Source organism: Mauremys mutica, chromosome 2 (assembly GCF_020497125.1).
Source record: "Mauremys mutica isolate MM-2020 ecotype Southern chromosome 2, ASM2049712v1, whole genome shotgun sequence".
NCBI lineage: Eukaryota > Metazoa > Chordata > Testudines > Geoemydidae > Mauremys > Mauremys mutica.
The window spans coordinates 229716561-229736785 of record NC_059073.1 but is presented as its reverse complement, the minus strand read 5'-3'; the positions used below and the strand labels follow the sequence as shown (position 1 = coordinate 229736785).

At 41.1% G+C, this 20225-nt stretch overlaps 1 protein-coding gene across 4 annotated transcripts in view; it reads left to right on the top strand.

Moving 5' to 3' along the window:
- The window catches only part of WIPF3 (WAS/WASL interacting protein family member 3), a 52065-nt gene that overhangs the window by 23211 nt on the left and 8629 nt on the right, over window positions 1-20225 (top strand). For all 4 annotated transcript variants that reach the window (XM_045008144.1, XM_045008143.1, XM_045008142.1 and 1 more), the window contains 2 exons: window positions 14443-14575; window positions 15862-15990. In XM_045008144.1, the coding sequence (XP_044864079.1) occupies window positions 14443-14575; window positions 15862-15990 (262 nt within the window). The remainder of the gene's footprint in view (window positions 1-14442; window positions 14576-15861; window positions 15991-20225) is intronic.

The window sequence follows — 20225 nt, the reverse complement described above, 5'->3', positions numbered from 1 at the left end:
ACAGAGCAGGGTTGTTGGGTTCAGTTTGGTGGAGCTTCTCATTTCTACTTCCCAGCAGTCTCTCTTCTTTTCTTTTTTCTGTCTCCCTTTGGCTTTGCCATTGATGGATTGAGTTGTGGCCCTTCAGTTCATATCTGTCAGGCTTTTTTGACCCTTGTGCCACGCCTGCCTTATTATGTTCTTATTTGTGTGACATGGTCAAGAAGTACTTACATATGCAACGTGGTTAGAATAATCATGGATCAAGATCATGCTGCACCAATTTTATTAAATGTCACCAATACTTTGGCGTATATAGGGTTACTCTGGCCACTTGAGATGTTAACAACTTCCACTCCCCGGGGTAAGTGAAATAGTTACCTACTTGCCTGTATATTTTATCAAGATCTCATCTAAGCCTGGATCCCTCGTTAAGCCACAATCCTCAATGATTTTGCATCTTTTCCTTTCTCCAAACCCCAAACTGCTTTTTGCTTTTGAGTCCTTTGCAATTTTAATGCCTTCCTTGAGTCAGAAGAAAATTAGTTTGGTTTATACTGGCTTTTAAATCTCATGAGCTTGGAGTTATTCTGATATGAATGCTTTTATTATAGAACTGTGTTCTACTTATTTCATAGCTGACATGTTTTTTTTCCATTTCCTTGTAATTCTGTCATACAAGCAGTCACAAAAAATGTTGAAATGATACAAAGATGGAATTCAAGGCATGTTAGGAACCACCTGTGCCCAACAGCTGAAAAACTCCTGGCTGCTTGAGCATGTAATAAAACAAGGCTTTCAAATGATTTTTTGAGAGGGAATGTGGGAGTATACATACAGCAACAGGTGTAGGTGCTACTTGTTAGATATTATGTGGCACCGTAGGTGGCTGATACAAAATGTAAATATAACTAATGGGAGTAATTGAGCATCACTTTGTGTGCCCGCCTTCAGGGGTCATAGATAAAATGGAGGGAGAGATGTAGGGAAAAAAAATGATGGGGCGTAGGTTCAGGCAGTGGCTCATAGAGTCTTAAATCTGGGCCCTCCTGATGGAAAGGGGGCAATTGAGGAGTTTGTCCTCATAGTCCGATAAAACTGAAGGAGTTTGTTTCACTTAAACTTTCTAATCTTTCTGTTTCCCTCGGCTCTTTTTCTTTTGAGGTGTATGGGGTTTTTTTTTATTTGGTAAGGAAACGGGTTCCTATAACAGCCCATGATAATGTTAAAAACAGGCACTGGTCTGGAACTAGAAGGATTACAAAGATGTCATTGCTGAAGCTCGCAAGAGAAGAATGAGAGTAGATGTTTTGTTTTGATAACCTGCTGTTTGTTTTAAAGTGCAGTAATCAGTTTACTGATCTGCTGCATGTGCCTACAAGCAGGCATTTCTGATATATTCAATCAACATCTATTAAAATGTTGCTATTTTAGGAAGTGTTTTGTATGTACTAGACCCTCACAGTAGATGTTTGTTTAATGCTTCAGACGTTTTTGAAGTTTAAGAAAATATTTCTGCCTCTCTTCAGAATTGTTTTGTTCTTTATCATGAACCATCAGGGCAGAAATGAACCAAAAAGACACAATGGCTCAAATAATTAAAACCAATAGAATTACACCAGGAGTATTTGGCCCATTGTTATGTTAAAACCAAAGGTGAAAAGTGTTCTTGCTTCAGAAAAGCATTTAGTTAGTGCAATGTAAAGCCTGAAATAATGCTACATGTAACATGGATTAATTATAACTGTTCCTGAATTCTTATGTAATGAAATAGAATTAAGGGAAAATTACAATAGCTGCTGAACATATGGCAATCTACTGGTTTCTTCAGTTGGCTTTTGTGCCTAACTTTCTACTCTTGCATTAAAAACCTCAGAGGAACAGTTCCTCTCTATGTAACAGTGTGATAAATGCATAATTTACACAGAGATAGAATGTCCAACGTTAGGGAAAACATCAGATGATCTCTGCAGTGGGGGACTTTTTCCTTCTTCTCTTTCATGCAGTTGCTATGTTTTGTCAGAGAAAACCTTGTAAGCCTGCTTAAGAAAATTGGAAAACTACAGTGTTATCTCTGAAGTTGTGTGGGAGTTGTTTTGCCGTTATGACATTTTTGTACTGCTAATGTTCAGAAATGGAAATAATACATGTAGAACAACTTGATTGAATAGCATGGGAATTTACTGCCTCATGCATTTTGGACATATCTTTGAATACTTTTAAGTCAGGTACATGATTCATGTAACTTCTGAATATTTCTTAGTGTTTTTCAATTAGTTCAGTTAAGAGGTTCTCCCAGATGTAGAGGTGAAAGGTCACAATACTTTTGAGCAATGTCAGATCTTGGCTGTGTTTCAAATAGACTTTGACTTCTGTCTCTCTCTGAACTTCTAGAAGGAGTGATCTAATGCCAGCTTTGGTTAGAAATCTCTTTTCAAGTGGTTGTATTTTTTTAATTCTTTAGCAGCTAGAATTGTCTGCAGTAAGACTCTCAGATATAAAGAAAATATGGAGAAAAAATGACTCTCATTCCAGTTTAAGATGTGATTTTGGAGGCAATAAATGCTGCTGCTCATCTGAATGCAGAGGTTCTTTATGAAGTCATGCACTGTGCAGTCACTTTCTACCCAATTTTGAGGTGAATGCAGATACCGCAGAATAGCAGGATAAGGAACTACAGGTGCAAGTCAAATCTGGATCTCTCACAAGGCAATGTAGCCTGTTATCAGTATGCAGTCCTGATTCTATTGCAGCCTTTAACTTCCTAGTCTGTAGACCTTGAACTACCAGTCAGTTTTTACCCCCAAAGTATCTATTTTGCTCCATATTTTTATTAAGCCTTTAAACAGACTCCAGAATCATAAGATTTCCCAAATACTGCAGTATTTGGGCATATGTAAAAATAGGTTTCTTATATTAAATGCAGCTTGAATTTGTTTGACCTTAATAGCTACAGGGAGGCAGGCTGGATTGCTGGAAGGCCTGGACCATTTGGCATGAGGAGCTAAGCATTCCTGTTGGGTTTTCCAGTGCTTTATTAACTCTAGAGGCAGGATTTCTTGAACCACAGTCACCAACGGACTAAAGAAAAACACTTCTTTTTGTTTATCTTTTTAGACCACTCACCAGTGCCAGTGTTCTCAAATCCTGTCACTTTATCAAGAATCTTGTGATATTTGGTGGTTTTCTTAAAGCTGCGCCTGGGGACAATTGATGACATGAGAATCTCAGCTTTCACTTAAAGGAAAACTTCTAGCCCTTGTTGTTGTAGCAGAAAGCTTGAAAACACAAACCAAGTGTACTCTAAAAGTTCAAAAGGCAAGCAAAAAGAGCTTCCAAATACATATATTTTTTAATCTCATGATTTTGAGGTCCGTTTCATGATTTTTTGAAAGCTTGGAGTTGGCAATACTGCATCCACAGCCCTGTCTTTTTATGGTATCCCTGCATATTACCACTCAGATTAGAGTCTGAATTTGCAGTTTGGCCCATTCTCTTCCTGGACCACTCTCTGTAAAAGTGGTGATGAGAAGCTTAATTAAAAAAAAAAAGGATAAATTGGTTTCAATATAATCTCAATATTTTTAGCTTCATATGGAGTATCTTAAAAATGGTGGAAGGGGTTATCTTGCTTTTTTCCCCGGCTGTTTGTGTGTGGATTTCAATTTGCCTCACCTTGAGTAATGAAGAAAACTTGCTCTTTGTGTGTCTTGAGTATGTAGCCCATTGCACTGTCTGATACTAGTATAGCTGGAGATGATCTTCTTGTAGACAGTGTTGTCACCATACAGACTGTAACTGCTCAAATAAGTGGGATATTTGTGATACCTAATTATTTGATATATTTATTTTAATAGTGGAAGAGGCTGGCTTGCAAAGGAGTGGTACTTCTTTTGTAGTCATGTTGAACTGTTACAGCTCAAGCTGCATGAAACTGTAATCTTTATATATAACCTTCTGTAGTCATAGCTTAAGCAGGGCAATATGAATACAAAGATAAAACCATGCCAAGATGACATTGCTCAATTTATTTCTGTCTGGACTGGTACAAGGACATGTACTGCATATATTTATAGGTGATAATACTATAGAATGATATGTTAACTAGGATCATGCTGACTTTGTTGATAGGAAGCACACTTCATTTAAGCAGTTGTGTTCTATGCAAGGCTGTTTTTATAATATCCTCCATCATGCTTAACATCTGACTTTAGTAGAAAGCATTCCAAACTAGAATGGCGTTAAGTTTTTCATCCATATGACTTGTGCATAACTTTGCTGAGTGTAACTCACTGAAATACCACTAGGCCATCTGCGATACATACACATACTGCAGGTGCAAATTGTGACTGGTGGAATTTGTAATAGATTTCAGCCAGTCAATTGGTACTATTCTTACAACCTTTCAGTTTAAAAAAAAAATCCCATATAATGCCTTGAATTAAACTTCTGTACATTGCTGGAATGTGATGTTACAAGAAACTGAAAAAATGTTCAGTTTTTCCTAGCCTTAAACTGATTAGAGTTTTTCATGGATACAAAAGGTCATTTAAAACCTTAGAAATGTGTTTGTGTAGGTAGCCAGAGAAGGTGAATCGTATAGTTTCTTTAGAGCAGGCCTAGATTAAATTATGATGCCTGTAGGATGTCAGAGATACTGTTGTTATTTACTTGTATTACTGTAGTACAGAGGAGCCTTCATTATGGACCAGGACCCGTAGGTGCTGTGCAAATACAGAGTCAATGTTGCCAACTTTCATGACTTAATTTTGAGTCTTGTGGTAGTTGGCATTTTTCTTAAAATCTCAGCTTCTGGAATTATGTCATTACATGAGAATCTCATCTTTCTTGGGGGGCGGGGGGAAGGGAGGGGAATGCTAGACCGCATATGTGTGGAGAAAAGCTTGATAATGTGAAACCAAAAGGCAAATAAAAACCCTTAATATTTATTATTTTTAAAAATCATGAGATTTTTAATACAATCTTGTGTATTTTTTTCGGGTGGGGGCGGGCTGACTCATGCTTTTGGAGGACTTTTGAGATTGACTGTACTGTAGAGTTCACATTGCCACCCACCTTGGTGTCCTGTGTGATTGTGTGTCTGAAATGGTTTGAAAGCCTGCTGTGCAGAAAGAGAACTTGATACAAAAGCATATGCCAGCCTGGTCAAACTTGGATGCCAGAAAGTTAGGCATCTACAGTAAATAAAAGCGGCTCAGCACTTCTGAAAAATCCATATCACTTCTGTTCAGTTAACTAAACGTGGATTTAGATCAGGGGTTCTCAAACTTCACTGCACTGGGACCCACTTCTGACAACAAAAATTACTACAAGCTTCAGCCCTGGGCCCCAGCAAGTCTAACGCCAGCCCTGGCGACCCCATTTGGGGTCCCAACCCACAGTTTGAGAACCACTGATTTAAACACTCACATTTGAAAATTTTGGACATAATCCCTCAATCTGCCCAACATATTGCTTGTTGCAGAGCTGATCCAGATTTAATATAAGATGTACAATATTTCATGTTGTCTGTGCAGCGTCCGTGTTACAGGAGGAGGATTTCACTAACTGGATTTGTGTGTGCTGGTGGTGGCGGCGGCGGTAGGAGTGATGATGGAAATGAGTGCTGGGGTCCAGCTGCAGACAGTTAAAGCCTTGTCTATGCTACGTTTTTCCTTTCAGTTTCCCACCATAGCTATTGTGACGGGATATTGCAACCACATGCAGTATCTTTGGGACCATATTGTGTTAACTTTATGTATTGCTGTCTGCCAAGGATTGTGTGCAACTCGGGGGGGAGGGTTGCCACAGCTCTGCCTGGAACTAAGAGCACTGAGTGGTGACTAAGGAGAATCACTCAGGTTGTAGACACCTCGAAAGAGGTACCACCCTTGGGGAAGCTAGCATATACTGGTTTAAACTGGGGTTTCTGGAGACCAACAAAGAAAGGGTTTTTGCTATACAAATTGACTCAGGGCCTTCTCTCTGATCCAGAAAACAGACAGGATCTTCTGTCCAAGGGAAAGTACAGCCCTGGGCAGCGGGTGGAGCCCCCCTTTGGGGAGGCTAGCTCCCGGCTCCACCCCTTCCGCCTGCGCCCAACCCACGCCGAAGCCCCGAGACCATCACCACCACCCCCCCGTGGCTGGAGTCACAAGCCCCCCTCCAAGAGTGCCCCCCCTGGCTGCAGGAGCCCTGGGCTGGCCAAAGCCCTGAGCACTCCCCACCTCGTCTGGAGGTGCCCCAGGCTGGCTGCAGCCTGCAGCACCCACCCACCCACCCCCCTTGTCTGGCCGAAGCCCCGAGGAGCTCCAGGCTGGCTGAAGCCGCGCCATGCCTCCCCTTCCTGGACCCAGCCTGTTAAGACACTTTTGATGTGCCCCAGGCATGTTCCGGGGCGGCTGAGGAGGTGGTATGTGCCTCCGCAGCCACCCTGGAATGTGCATGGGGCATAATAAAACAAAAACTTTGCCGCCAAACCTTGGAATGGGGAGATCCGGTGGCCACAGCAGAGCCTCCCCTGGCTTATTATACCCGCCGCCCATGAGTACAGCGATGAGAATTTGAGGAATAAGTCTACGGTAGACACTACCTAACTAAGTATATACATTGCATGACCTTTAAAATTGAGTAGAATCAGATTAGAGTTTTCTGCATGATTAATAGTGAGGCCGTAGTTAATAATTATTGAGCTGAGCAGAGATGGCATGAAACTGGCTGTGTCGTTCTTTGAGGATAATAACCTACCATGAAGCTATCTGGCGTCTGTCCTCACTTGTACTCCATTTGAAAGAATGTTTGCATGGTAGCAATTCCTCACATGGGTAGTGCTTGAAGCTTAACTTTCTAGAGGACTCTGTTTACACAGGGATTGCTGTGTTTATTAAAGTAAACTGAATGCCAAGAATTAATTACTTTCGGCCCGTGCTGCAGAATAGCAGTACAATAAACAGCCCTGATCCTGCAATTGACTGTGCAGGTGGAGCCCAACTGAAGCCAGTGTGGCTTCATGCAGTTGACAGGGTCTTGAGCGATCAGGGTATTAATGTGAATAGTAAACCCCAAAATCTCATACACCAACCTTCCTATTAGTAAACAGAGTTTTAAAATAGCTTGCTACTAAGCATAACTGAGCTCTTTATATTTGTTTGAAGTTTATTTTTTTCCTTGAGATTCTTTTATAACCTAGCAAAGAGTTAAAGCAAACCTGTTGCATATTTGAAACAAATGCAATAAAAATGACTTACTGTTTTTCTCTCTGTTCCTAGTCTATTTTATGCCCACTAGAAACAGGGCTTTTAAAAGGGCTTTTCTCATTGTAATCACACTTTGTAGCATGGCTATAACTGCCAGTTTGACGATTCTCTGTATTAAAAAAACCCCATAAATAAATACTGTTGCCTGCCGGGCAGACTGCTGCAACAAATTGAGTGGTAAATTCCACTCAAGGGTAATTATAATCTAGTAATCAAGTTTGAGGTACTCTGGGCTTCAAGCATGTTTATGATTAGAGCTGGTTAGGAATTTTTCAACTAAACTGTTTTTCTATCAGAAAATGCTAATTTGTCAAAATTGTTTGCTCGGAAGGGTCAGTTTCGACAAAAGATTCATTGCAAGATTTCTTAGGTCCAGGATGGAATTTCTGGTTGAGAGAGTGCCACGCCCCAGAACAGCCAATAGCCTAGTGGTTAGGGCATTCACCTGGGATGTGCGAGACCTGGATTGAGGTCCCTGCTCTGAATCTGGTGGACAATGTACGTGTGTCTCGTTCTCTCTTCCTCTCCCTTCCCCTGACAAAAAAACATTGAAAGGTCTCAGTTTCATCCTGATGCAGAACAGGAAACGTTTCCAAAATCTCAAAAATATTTATGGAATGGGAAAATCGTTTCTTGCCCAGCTCTTCTCATACACCTCTACCCCGATATAATGCGACCTGATATAAAACGGATTCGGATATAACGCGGTAAAGCAGCGCTCCGGGCAGGCGGGGCTGTGCGCTCCGGTGGATCAAAGCAAGTTCGATATAACGTGGTTTCACCTATAACGCAGTAAGATTTTTTTGGCTCCCGAGGACAGCGTTATAGTGGGGTAGAGGTGTATCACCCGCTGTACTAAAGATGCTTTATGTAGCACAAATGCTGGGTATGCTTTCAGATTCTTGATCTCCAACTACCCTTGCACCCCACTCCTCTCCCAAAAACCCCAATACCTTAAATAGTCTATTTCCTTTTGATAACAAAAATAGAATTTTATTATTTGTTGACTGTCCAGGCATCCCATTCCCAACTGTATATGAAATTGATGGGGGAGGTGGAGAGACGGTATCTTTCCCCTAAAAGATCTCTCCTGGCTCTCCCATCGCCCCCACTAAGCACTTCCTTCCTGTGGCTTTTCTTCTTTCTGGGCTAGTGGGTTAATTAGCCTAATTGCTCTCTCCTGCCCATCCCCAATCTATCAGTGAGGCACAGCTTTGCCCCTCAGATTTACTCTGGGGTGATATAATTAGTGATCCAGTGATCAGAGTGCTGGTCCAGCTGCTGATGCCCAGCTCTCTGTCACAGGTTGCCTAGGAACTGTGTGGTATAAAAGACTGCAGATATGTTTTTGCTGGACTGTTCGCTTGTTTATTAAGAACAACTCTACCCTGAATTGCTGTGAGAATTAGATCAAGAATGCATTTCAAAATCAGCAGAATGAAAGTACCCAGCCCAACCTGAATCATGGAAGATTAGGGTTGGAAGGGACCTCAGAAGGTCATCTTGTCCAACCCCCTGCTCAAAGCAGGACTAATCCCCAGACAAATTTTTACCCCAGTTCCCTAAATGGCCCCCTCAAGGATTGAGCTCACAACCCTGGGTTTAGCAGGCCAATGCTCAAACCACTGAGCTATCCCTCCCCCCCAGTCAAGAAGGAATTCCTCTTTTTCTAGGTACCATGGTAGGATTGCCACCTGCCTGTTTTTAACCAGCCTGGCCTGTTTTTGTAGTGTCTCACCAGCTGCTGGTGAAAATATGCACTTTTTTTTCCCATGGCACTAATGTTCTCTCTGTAAACTGCAGTAAACACATGCGGCAGTGTCCACGCAGCGTGTAACTTCTGGCACGCACGCCACGTGGCTAAGAAGGGTGCATACTGGCACAGCACCTGGGGCCCACTCTGCAGGCCATGCCCTCAACTTGCTGAAACTGCAGCAGCTCCTCTCAGCACTGGGGATTGGGAAGAGGGCCGGACCTGAGGCTCACCAGCAGAGAAGGGTCAGGAGCGGGGACTGGGATGAGGGTAGTGGGGGCTCCTTCAGGGACTGAGGCTCCTGGGAGAGAATGAGTATGAGGTTCAGGAAAAGGTAAGAGGCAACAAGACTTTGAACTGCCTCGAGTTCCCCTCCTGCACCACTTCCTGCATGAGGGGAGGAGACAGGGTTAGGCTACTGGTGTGGGGGCACCTGAGAGGAGAAGAGGAGGGTCAGGCTGATGGGATCCCTCTAGGGGGGGAGGACTGTGTCTGATTTTTTTTGTGTCTCGGAGGTGGCAACACAGCACCCTTCAAGTTTGAAAAATACTAGCACAATTTTCCTTTTTAAAAATAATTAATATTACCATAATTGGTAGAATCTTTCAAACATCTAAATGCCTTTTACTCTTAAATAACTGTAGAAGCTGAGCACCTCTCAAGTATTTATGCTGACCACACCCCTGTGAGATAAATCAGTAAATCAGAGAGAGAGAGAAGATGATTCACGTGGCTGTGGTGTAGCTGTGGTGGTACATAGAGTAGACTTCCATCATGAATGGGCCCTTGGAAATCTTCCTTCGGGAAGAGTCAGCATGGGAGGATTTAGACTTCTCAACTCCCGCAAAATTGTATCTTCCAACTTTATTTGTGGTCAGCCTCATGATCTACTTCTTTCATCTTATTAGGGGAATTGGAAAAATACTATTTCTTTTGTTTTTACAGTGCAAATATTTGTAATCAGAAATAAATATAAAGTGAGCACTGTACACTTTGTATTCCGTGTTGTATTTGAAAATGTAGAAAATACCCACAAACTTAAATAAATGGTATTCTATTATTATTTAACAGTGCAATTAATCGCATGATTAATTGTGATTAATTTTTTTAATTGCATGACAGCCCCAGTTCTTACTATGCTTTTCTCCACTTTTCTCCTTTAGTGTCTGGTATTGTCTCCCAGGGACAGTACTTATACACTGTAATCAAGTGATATCTCAGTCTTCTTTTTGATAAGCTTAAACAGGTTGATCTCTTTAAGTATCTCATTGTAAGAACGTCTTCTCCAGCCCTCAGACCTTTTATTTGTTGCTGCTTTTTTTTTCCCTTTTTTCCCCCCTTTCCAATTTTTCAGTATCTTTTTTAGTTTGTGGACATCTGAATTGTATGCAGTATCGTTCTCACCAGTTGTCTCCTTGCTTTGACTTGCTACGCCCCTGTTTATACATCCAAGGGTTGCATTAGCCCTTTTTTTTGTCACAGAGTCGCACTGGGCACTCATGTGGAATTGCTTGTCCACTATGATCCCTAAATCCTTTTCAGAGGCACTGCTTTCCAGGATACAGTCGCCCATTCTTAAGGGATGTCCTGGATTCCTTGTTCCTAGGTATATTACTTAACATTGGGCTGTATTAAAACACCTTTTGTTTGAAGGGCCCTGCTTATTACGCAGTCCAGATCGCTCTGTATGACTGCCCTGTCATCTTTATTATTTACCATTCTACTAATCCTTGTCATCTGCAAATTTTGTCAGTAGTGATTTTATGTTTACTTTCAGATCATTGATGAAAATGTTGAATAGCATTAGTCTTAATACAAATCCCTGTGGAACCCTGCTAGAAACTCCCCCATTCGATGATGATTCCTCATTGAGTACTACTTTTTTTGAGCTCTGTCAGTCAGTTCTTAATCCATTTAATGTGTGCTTTATTGATATTGTATACTGCTAATTGTTTGAAACAGGAAGTGGTACAGCCTTACAAAAGTCTAAGTATATATCACATCTACACAGGAAGGATCATCTGATGTGTCCACTGTTGGCTTCTGCCACAGTATATAGATGTGAACCAGTGATCTGATCTGATGTGCTACATCCTATGTAATATCCAACAATAAAGAATTTTGGGGATATGAATGTTGGGGTGCTTGGTACAGTAGGTAGGAAAGCATCTATAACAAAGGGGATTTAAAATAACAGCATGAATAGTGTCGGTCAATGCAGAAACAACATGGCCTCCACTTACCAGCTTAAGTTTAGGTGGTGTAATCATAGGACATTAAATTGCAGCAAGGGTGGTTTAGGTTGGACATTAGGAAAAACTTCCTAACTGTCAGGGTGGTTAAGCACTGAAATAAATTGCCTAGGGACGTTGTGGAATCTTCATCATTGGGGATTTTTAAGAGCAGGTTGGACTATCAGGAATGGTCTAGATAATACTCAGTACTGCCTTGAGTACAGGGACTGGACTATATGACCTCTCGAGGTCCCTTCCAATTCTATGATTCTATGACATGTAAGGGAAAAATATGGTGAAGCTCAGTGAGGTGAAAAATAAAGCATTTCCTTAAATTGAGGCTACTGCACATGTGACTTATTCTATTTCTGTAACAAATTATTTAACACGACATTCTTTTGTGTGAAATAATAGAGCAATAACCTGATGGTTACCAAGGAAATGAGAACCAACCAATTTAATTTCATTCTGTGTTACCATAGGCATCTCTGGCATTTAGTAAAACAAACGATCTTCACATTCTTGTCTGCTTCCCTTCTGATTTTCAGTGAAGGAGTGAAACATTTCCTATTCTGTAAATGTAGTTGTCCCATTAGTGCAGAGAAGCACTTTGTAAGAATGATACCCTTTATGTTGCACCTCTGCTCCCCCTGTGAGTGTCAAGAAAAATGTATTTGTCTTCCTGCTCAAGACCCTTCTGTGTATATTTTTAAGATTGAAGGTCTAACCTCAATGAAGAGTTCATTTCTGTCTTTTGGCTGCACCAGCTTACACAATTTATTTTATTTATTCTGTATAAATAACATGACAGTGAATCCCTGGCTAATTCTGCTTCCTTAACAGATATCTGTGCAGTACCGAAGAGATGATGCTTGAAAAGTTTGTCTACAGCTAATCAGGTGGAGCAGGTTTCCTTGCTGGTGTAAATTCGTATTTCTGCCCTGATTGGGATACTTGTGCTAAAGGGTACTAGCACTCACTGGCACTATTAAAATGTCACAGACAGCGTAGGTGTGGGCAATGCTGCAAACAAGAAATCCCTAGGAGAGTTCTCACAGGTATGCAGCCAAGCAACACTGCTACTCCCAGACCGTCTTGACCTTCTAATGGAAAAAGAGAATCCATATCAAGCTGCTCCACAGCATAATCAATCACTAGACACATCAACTGCTCTGGCCATGAAGATTATATAAATGTACAATATGAGGATATAAAACTACAGGAGTGTGAGGGGGAGTGTTTGAAGTGAAGATTCCTACAGTTCTATCCTACAGCAATATATTTTATATTTGCAAAATGAAGTATTCCCTCTTTGTGTAGTGTGACATTCTCTCTCTCTCTCTCTCTAAATGGAATTTAGCAGTTGTTTATATTAGAGGGACACTGTGTCAGAGATCATTGTGACAAATTTAATCTACTACAGATTGTGTACCGAAATACACAATATTCCAGTACCTTATCTGCTCACAAGAATGGGGCAGGCAGGCAGATCGGACAGCTGGCATAATATGTGGACACATGAACCCAGAACAAAAACACAGCTGTTGGATCTAATTTTAAACCTAACAGTCTTGATCGAGTGGCTTTAGATCCTAATTGACTGGCTACGGCTAAATTATTAGTGGGAGCGGGGAGAAGGAAGTTTGAAGATACTGGTGAAAAGCTTTTGATAAAGGCAAGATATATTTGCTCCAGTTATGGTTCGTCCATTTGTCACAGTAAGTATTGTGAATATTTAAGGAAAAAGTGACTGGAAATAAATTCCAACTGGTATGTACCCTGTAACATTGCTTATATCTGTCAGCCATTTAGAGCCTTGATAACCAGAATGATATATTGCTTGTACTTTTAAACTTTGTTTAAAGCATGTGGGAAAGCACAACTGTTATGTAAATTAGGGAACTATCTAGGAATGATTATATTTTTTTTTCAATGCCCTATTGAAGAATATATGGTCACAGTGTCAGTCACAAGGTTATTGCTGAGTTTTTACATCAGATGGCAGAACACAGGCATTCCTGTCAACTAAGAGTGCCATCTAGTGGACATTTACAAATCCAGATTAAAGCATAGAGGATAAAAATAGGCAATAAAACGCAAGTATCAATTATATTTTAAATTATCTGGGTAAAATTTCTGATCTTATAGTGGCTTCTAAACATTTTCAGTCTTGTTTTCCATCTTCACAATTCTCAAATAACATTTTTTAAGAGAGGGAGACGTTTGAGCCAGAGTAAGTATAAAGTTAAAGTGGAGCAATAATAGGCTGGTAAAGTAAAGGGTCTTGTGTGTTTCTGTTTAGGAGGGGTGACTTGGCTATGATAACTTGCTCTGGACTTGGCTATAAGGACTTGCGCTGAGTTGAAGATTCTCATGTTCTAGGACAATCCAGTGCCACCCACACACTGGCTTTGGACATCTCTACTTTGTCCTTTTTTACCTGTTGAAGAAAAGCCAAATTGCCAAACATCTGAAATCAGAACAGATTTATGCTTTTTTTATTCTGGAGAGTCTCATATTTTTAAAGAATATTCAAGAAAAAAAAACCAAGATTTTATATTAGTGTGGTCATACCAAGCCAATTATTTGTCTTTACGCTTATAGGCGTTGAACACACTAGAATATTGTTTATTTAGCTAAAGCGATTTTTAAAGCAATCTATTTAAACTGTTTAAATCTATGCAATCCCTTAATACAGAGGCACTTAAACCCCAGTTCAAATGTCTGAATTATCATATCAAGATTAAACACAAGATGCTCTAATGTGATCATATCAGTATTGCAGGTTGCAGTGCTTATGATTAAGTGGTCTTTTTTTAAGAGAGGAAGGAGAAAGACAGGAAAAAATGAATTGTGTTCTCAAATTGCTCATGAAATTTTCCTTTCACAAAGCATTGTAAGTAAAATCAAAAGACCTATGTACCCTCCGTGTTAGAATTACAGGATGGTCAGACTGAAATGAAAGTGGGTCTCTTGTTTTGTTCATATGAAATTAAACAGTACTAGTAGAGCCCCCTTTAATTTGAAATTTCCTAGCTTTTGTGTGTCTGAAGACAGTTGTGTTAATTCCAATAATATATAATTTAAGGCACAGTAATAAAGATTTCAAGTTAACTGCCTGAGATGCTTGCTTCACTCTGGATTTACTCTATTAGAGTTTATTTCTTGTGCTTCCTTTCTCAGGTGTTGCCTCACTGTCTAATATTGTTATCTTCAACAGGCAAGTACAGAGCCCCCAAAGTTCAGAAAGGAAGATCAAAAAGGTCGAAGTGCATTGCTATCAGATATTCAGCAAGGGGCTCGCTTAAGGAAAGTTACCCAAATCAATGACCGAAGTGCTCCACAGATTGAAAGTAAGTGTGCAGCTTTGTCAGCTCTGAGCAAGGAGCCCAGGCCTGCCAAACTCTTGGCCTGAGTAGTCCTGTAGAAGCCAATTGGACCACTTGTATGCCTAAAGGTCTGCAAAATTAGTCCGGCCCTTAAGTTTGTCTAAGGCCAACTTTAGTATGCACAACCAGGGTTGGCGGAACCCATTAGGCGACCTAGGCAGTCGCCTAGGGCACTAACATTTGGGGGGCGGCGACCGGATCTTTGGCTGCCTCTGTTGGGGGTGACATTTCGGGGGCGGGACCTGCCGCCGCCTAGGGCACCAAAAAAGCTGGCGACACTCCTGTGCACAACTACTGAGGGGAGAGCTTGATTTGCCAAATTTAGAACCCACTCAAATAACAAATCTAGAACCTATAATTTAAGCACTTTATAGCATCCTCAGTGCACTACAGTAGACATTTCACAGTCAAAATTGAATTTACACTCCTCCCCTGAAGAGCTTACATTCTAAATGAGACTGTTCAGAGTAGAATTTGTCGACTGTGGAAAAATTAGGAGATCTTTTTTCCTTCCATGTTTTGCTTTATTTATCTGATAAATCCTAGAAGCAGAGCTGCTCTGAAACAAGAGCATTTATTGTCTGCCTAGCACAGGTTTCCATTTAGTTACAAATACATTATTTTTATTAAATTACCCCCGGAAAACTGATTTTAAATTTAAAAGGTAAAGAATAGTTTTAAAATGAGTTCTAGAGGTTCTAGACACACCTGTGGGACATTCCATTCTCACACGAACCACTTCCAGGCGTCTGAGTAACTGTTGGCAGGTTGCCAGAAGTTTCTCCGGCATCTCTAACACTGAAGGAAAGAGTGTTACATATGTGTGACAGCTTTAATCTGTGCTGGATACTAGGCTGATCCACGGGGAAGTGATTCGCAGATCAGCTGGACCCAGCGAAAATGGTGCTTTCTTAAGAGATTACAAGTGACTTCTGTCACTGTCAGCTGTTCTTCAGAATTGTATGAAAGATTAAAATCTGAATTTTTTAATGATAGTTTAACAGCTCATCACAAAATGACGGCTGAATACTAGGCTAAAATGTCTTAGCATTATTGAAGCACCAGAGGGTGCTGTGCTCTAAGATTTGGTTAAATAGTAAAGTTAGCTCTTTTGCACCCTCAGTAACTTTCTTTGCTGTATATGTTAAAACAACAAAATCAGAGGCTGCTGTTTGCTGGTGTTAGCCCTTTGGAAAGCCTGAACATAGTCAACAAAACACATCTGTAAACTCCTTCTCTCCTTGTAACAGACCCCAGAGGACCTAACAGAGATGGAGGTGGCCCAGCAACCAGCAAAAGTGGTGCTCAACCATCGTTGGGGGGCTTGTTCGCAGGTGGCTTTCCCATGCTGAAACCGGTTGGCCAAAGAGACATGACGGGTAAGGACACTTTTCTGTAAGAAAGAACAGACTAATGAAACTGAGATTGTAATGTGAAATAAAAACACTCCATATAGCTTTTGTGATTGTTTTTTTAAACCTTAGATTTATTTTGGCACCAAACTAATACAGCCCTTTATGTGCACCTGAATCCTCCTTGTCTGTGCCTCTGCCTTTAAATGCTAAATAGTAAACCTTCCAGACCAATAAGAAAAATTGCCTAATATAGAGATACTGTATGCTTTTAATCCAGTTCCTCAAATCTACTGCACCACAGATGTGCATATTGCTTTAGAGGCACATAATAAAAATCCCTGCCCTCTGGAGCTTACAAAGTTAGACCTTGATCTAGCAAATTACTTAGGGCCAGGCTTTCAAAGGTATTTAGGTGCCTAGTGGGATTTTCAAAAGTGCTGTGCACCTAGCTCCCATTTATTTCAATAGGCACTTTTGATGATCTCACTAAGTGCCCGGAGCCAATGGGACTTGGGCGTCTAAGTCATTTTTTATGAATACTTCAGCCATAAGCAGCGATCTAATTTTAAGCATGTGGGCTTTCACATTGACTTGAATGGGGCTAGTTGCATACTTAGGCGCATGTTTAAGTGCTGTGCTGGACTGCGGCCCAAGGAACTAAATCTCCATACCCCCGATCACATGAGTAGTCCCATTGATTTAAACAGAACTACTTGGGTGTGTAAGGGCTACTCCTGTGAATGTATGTTTGTAAGGAAGCCCCAAGTAAGACATGACACAGTAACAGTAACAAAAGTAGCGGGGGGGGGAAAGTGGTGTGAGGGCTGAAGGTGGTAACACTAAAGGAGTGTGAGTTATGCTTTAGTTGTGCTCTTGTTAATGTTTTGTAGTCTTTATATCAAATATTGAATTATAATTTTGTTATAATATTGGTAATTTGTGGGCGTGAATGAATGCTAAGGCCCTATCTTCACAGGAGGAATTTTCCAAAAATTTCCCACTGTTTTTGAGATCCAGTTAGCTCCAGAGGTACTAGTAGTGTAGACAGAGAGACTGTTACTGCCACTGTTTTATGTACCACCTCACCTAATCTTTCTCAGAGGAGTTGCTTTTAAGGCACAGTTGACCCCAAGCTTGTTAACACTAATGCAGCTGAACTGCTGTTGGTAAAGGTGGGAAATTTTGAAAAATGGCCCTAGTCTCGATGGTGCTAAGAGGTCAGTATTAGAAGTGAGCTGAGAAATGAGTCTAGAAGGTTGCTTGGTCTCAACAACATGTTCACTTTTAGTCATCCCAATCTTGGCATAACTGCAAGGGTAGATATCATATACACTGTATCTTAGGGTACATTGAATTATTCACCTAATGCTTTTAAAACAAGGACTTAGAAATTGAAACTGGAACCTGCAGAACTTCCCCAGTCACTTTTCTAGTGGATTTTACATAGACCTGTTTCTCCATGTATAAGAGGAGTTGGCTTTCAGTATCTGCTTACTCTGTTGTGATCAGGCTATCACCATAGGTTATAGAAGGGTCATCTTCACAGATAATGGGCTTCATGTCTCCATTTACTCCATTCTCTCTCTAATGCGATATGGAATTGAAATTGTCACTGTGATTGGTTAAGCCACTAGTAAATTGATTCCTCCCCCGCCCCCAGTACAAACCACAAAATTGTCTCAATTTCCTGTGGCAGTCAGGAGACAAACCTTTCTGAACCAGGAATGCAAATGAACAAGTGTTTTATGACATTTCCTAGCTGGACCTAGAGACAGGAGTTAAAAATTAAAATTAAAACCTGAGCATGAAAACATGAATTTTATTGCATTTCCTCTGATAGTTTTGCAATATGCTGGACCAGGATCAGTAACACATTCTGAATGCACTGTGTTAGTAATGCACAGTCTGGATGCATTGTGTTAGTAACATGAAGCTCTGGGGAAAATATTAGTTGAATTTCTTGAAAATGTGTCACTTAACTAATCACCCAATTAAGTGAAAATGTCCTGGGACAGTTAATTAGAACTGAAACTGATCTTCTCGCTCAGGGGCTGTGTGTGTAAGTTTAGGGGAGCTATGGATTCAAATATATTGCCTATATCAATGGAAAATAAATGCTTGCTTGATAGTTGGACCTTTTGAAACAGTAAATGGGCTTGTCATAGAACTGCTTCCTAATCACTGAAGGCTGCTGTGGGTGCCAAAATGGTGGAGTTGCTCTTTCAGAACTAATGTGGAATCAGACACTCAGCATCCTGTGTGCCTGCTGTGTCCACATAGCCCTGGTGTATGTGGCTGAAATAGCTACAAAGTTATAGAGCCAACCTTTTTGTTATGGCCCACCCCAAAAATCCATGCGATGGAGGGATCTCCACAGAGCACATCTGCACACTGTGTGGGAAGTGAGCTGTGCACATTCGCCTCATTGGAACCACACTATTTCTGTGGCCTGTTGTGTCTTCCCCATCCACTGATGGAGAAAGATTTTCCCAGTATGATTGAAGTTTGGGACGGAGCTGGATCAGCACACAGAGGAGGGTATTGTACCAGAGTTGGTGTTTTTGAGAATTTGGTTTATAACATTAGCTCTGCAGCCAGATTTGCAAACTGATGAATCTGGGGCCTCCCAGTCAGAGTTAAGAAATCATGATGTGCATCACCTGCCTTCAGAGGCTGAGAGAGGAAAATTGGAATAACACCTGCATTTTTTTTATTAGCCATTGTAAAAGGCAGACTAAGTGGAATATTCTAAAAGTGCAACTTTCTGAGTGGACCAAGTCAGTCTCCAGGGCTTATACCAGACAGGAGCAGGCATGAGGAATTTTTAAAACTGTATGCTGTATTGGGTACCAACCCACATGCTGTTCTTAAGGCACTTGTCTGTCTTTTCATCTCATTCTGCCTTGTGCAGAGTGGAAAGCCTGTGTCATGAGCTGTCACGACCTCCAGAATTTTCCCTAGAGTAGTTTTTCCCCTCAGGTTTGTCAGGCTCTCACATAAGGGAGTACTAAAATGGCTGATAAACTGGAGAATGTTAAGAGGAAAATGAACAAGTGTCTCTTGTACAAAGCCTTGCAACCCAGCCTGGTTATTTGGGGGGCGGGCATAGTCTCTCTATTTCATTCGAAGCCTCTCAACCACTGTCTGCAGCAGTCATGGACTCCACAGCTATTTCTCTTACTAGCCGGACCCCACTGATCTCAAGGCATAGAGGTAGTGAGAAGTAAGGTGAGGTCTCCCTCTAATAGTGGCTCTGGGATTCATGAAAGGGGGGCTATCAAAGTCCAATCTGCAGTGGGCCACAGCATTGACAGAGGTGACTGGTTTGGAGGCACAGGTTGGTTTGAGAGAAATGGCCTTGCTCTTAGGTGGCTGAAATTCTATCTAAATGCCCTAGAGCCAAGCACCATGAGAAGGGCCCTGCTTTTCATTCCTCTTTTAGTACTACCATGGTGGTATTAGACATAATACCATGGTAGTACTCTAGCCACAGAGACAAAGGGGAATCAAAAGCCTTCTCTCCACCTAGCACTAACAGGCTGGATGGCTTTGTCCCCAGGAATTTCCACAGCATGGGAAAGTGTTACCGGATTTATTGAGTGGTTATTGATTATATTGACTGTTAAGAGTTTCCAGCTAGTCACTGGTTAAACTTCTGAGGTTCAAAAGGTTCTAGTCCCAGGATCAGGTGGAACAGAATTCAGATTAAGTTCAATGTCTGGGAACCCCGATGTGCCCAATGGTGACACTTGCACTGAGGGCAGAGCAAAGCTTTAAATACTTGTATTAGCACAATTAGTAAAAAACACATGTTCCAAACCAAATGAGATGGTAGCTACAGTGTAAAATCAGGCTGATGTCCTTTGCACATACAGTCATATTTCTCATGGAGACCTAGTGGTGATCCACAAGGGTCCCACCCTGTCTCTGGCATACCAAGCAAGTTCAGTGGTCAAGATCTCGAGGCATACGTGGTGGTTTGGCCTATTATAGGGTCTGTTGGCTATAATGAATAATCATATTAATGCCTGGCGTCCTTTGTCCATAACTAGCTTCCTCGCCCTAATAATGTTTGCATGTCTTTATTCTATGGGTTAGTATATTAATGATCCCAACTTATTATCCTATACATCAATTTGTTGCCAAGGCAAGTTCATGATTATGCATTTGCAGATGTTCCAGTCCTAAAATATCCAAAGCTGGTATCAGTTTGATTTCCTGTAGTTACTTGGTGTCATTTTATAGAAGTTTTAGCAAAA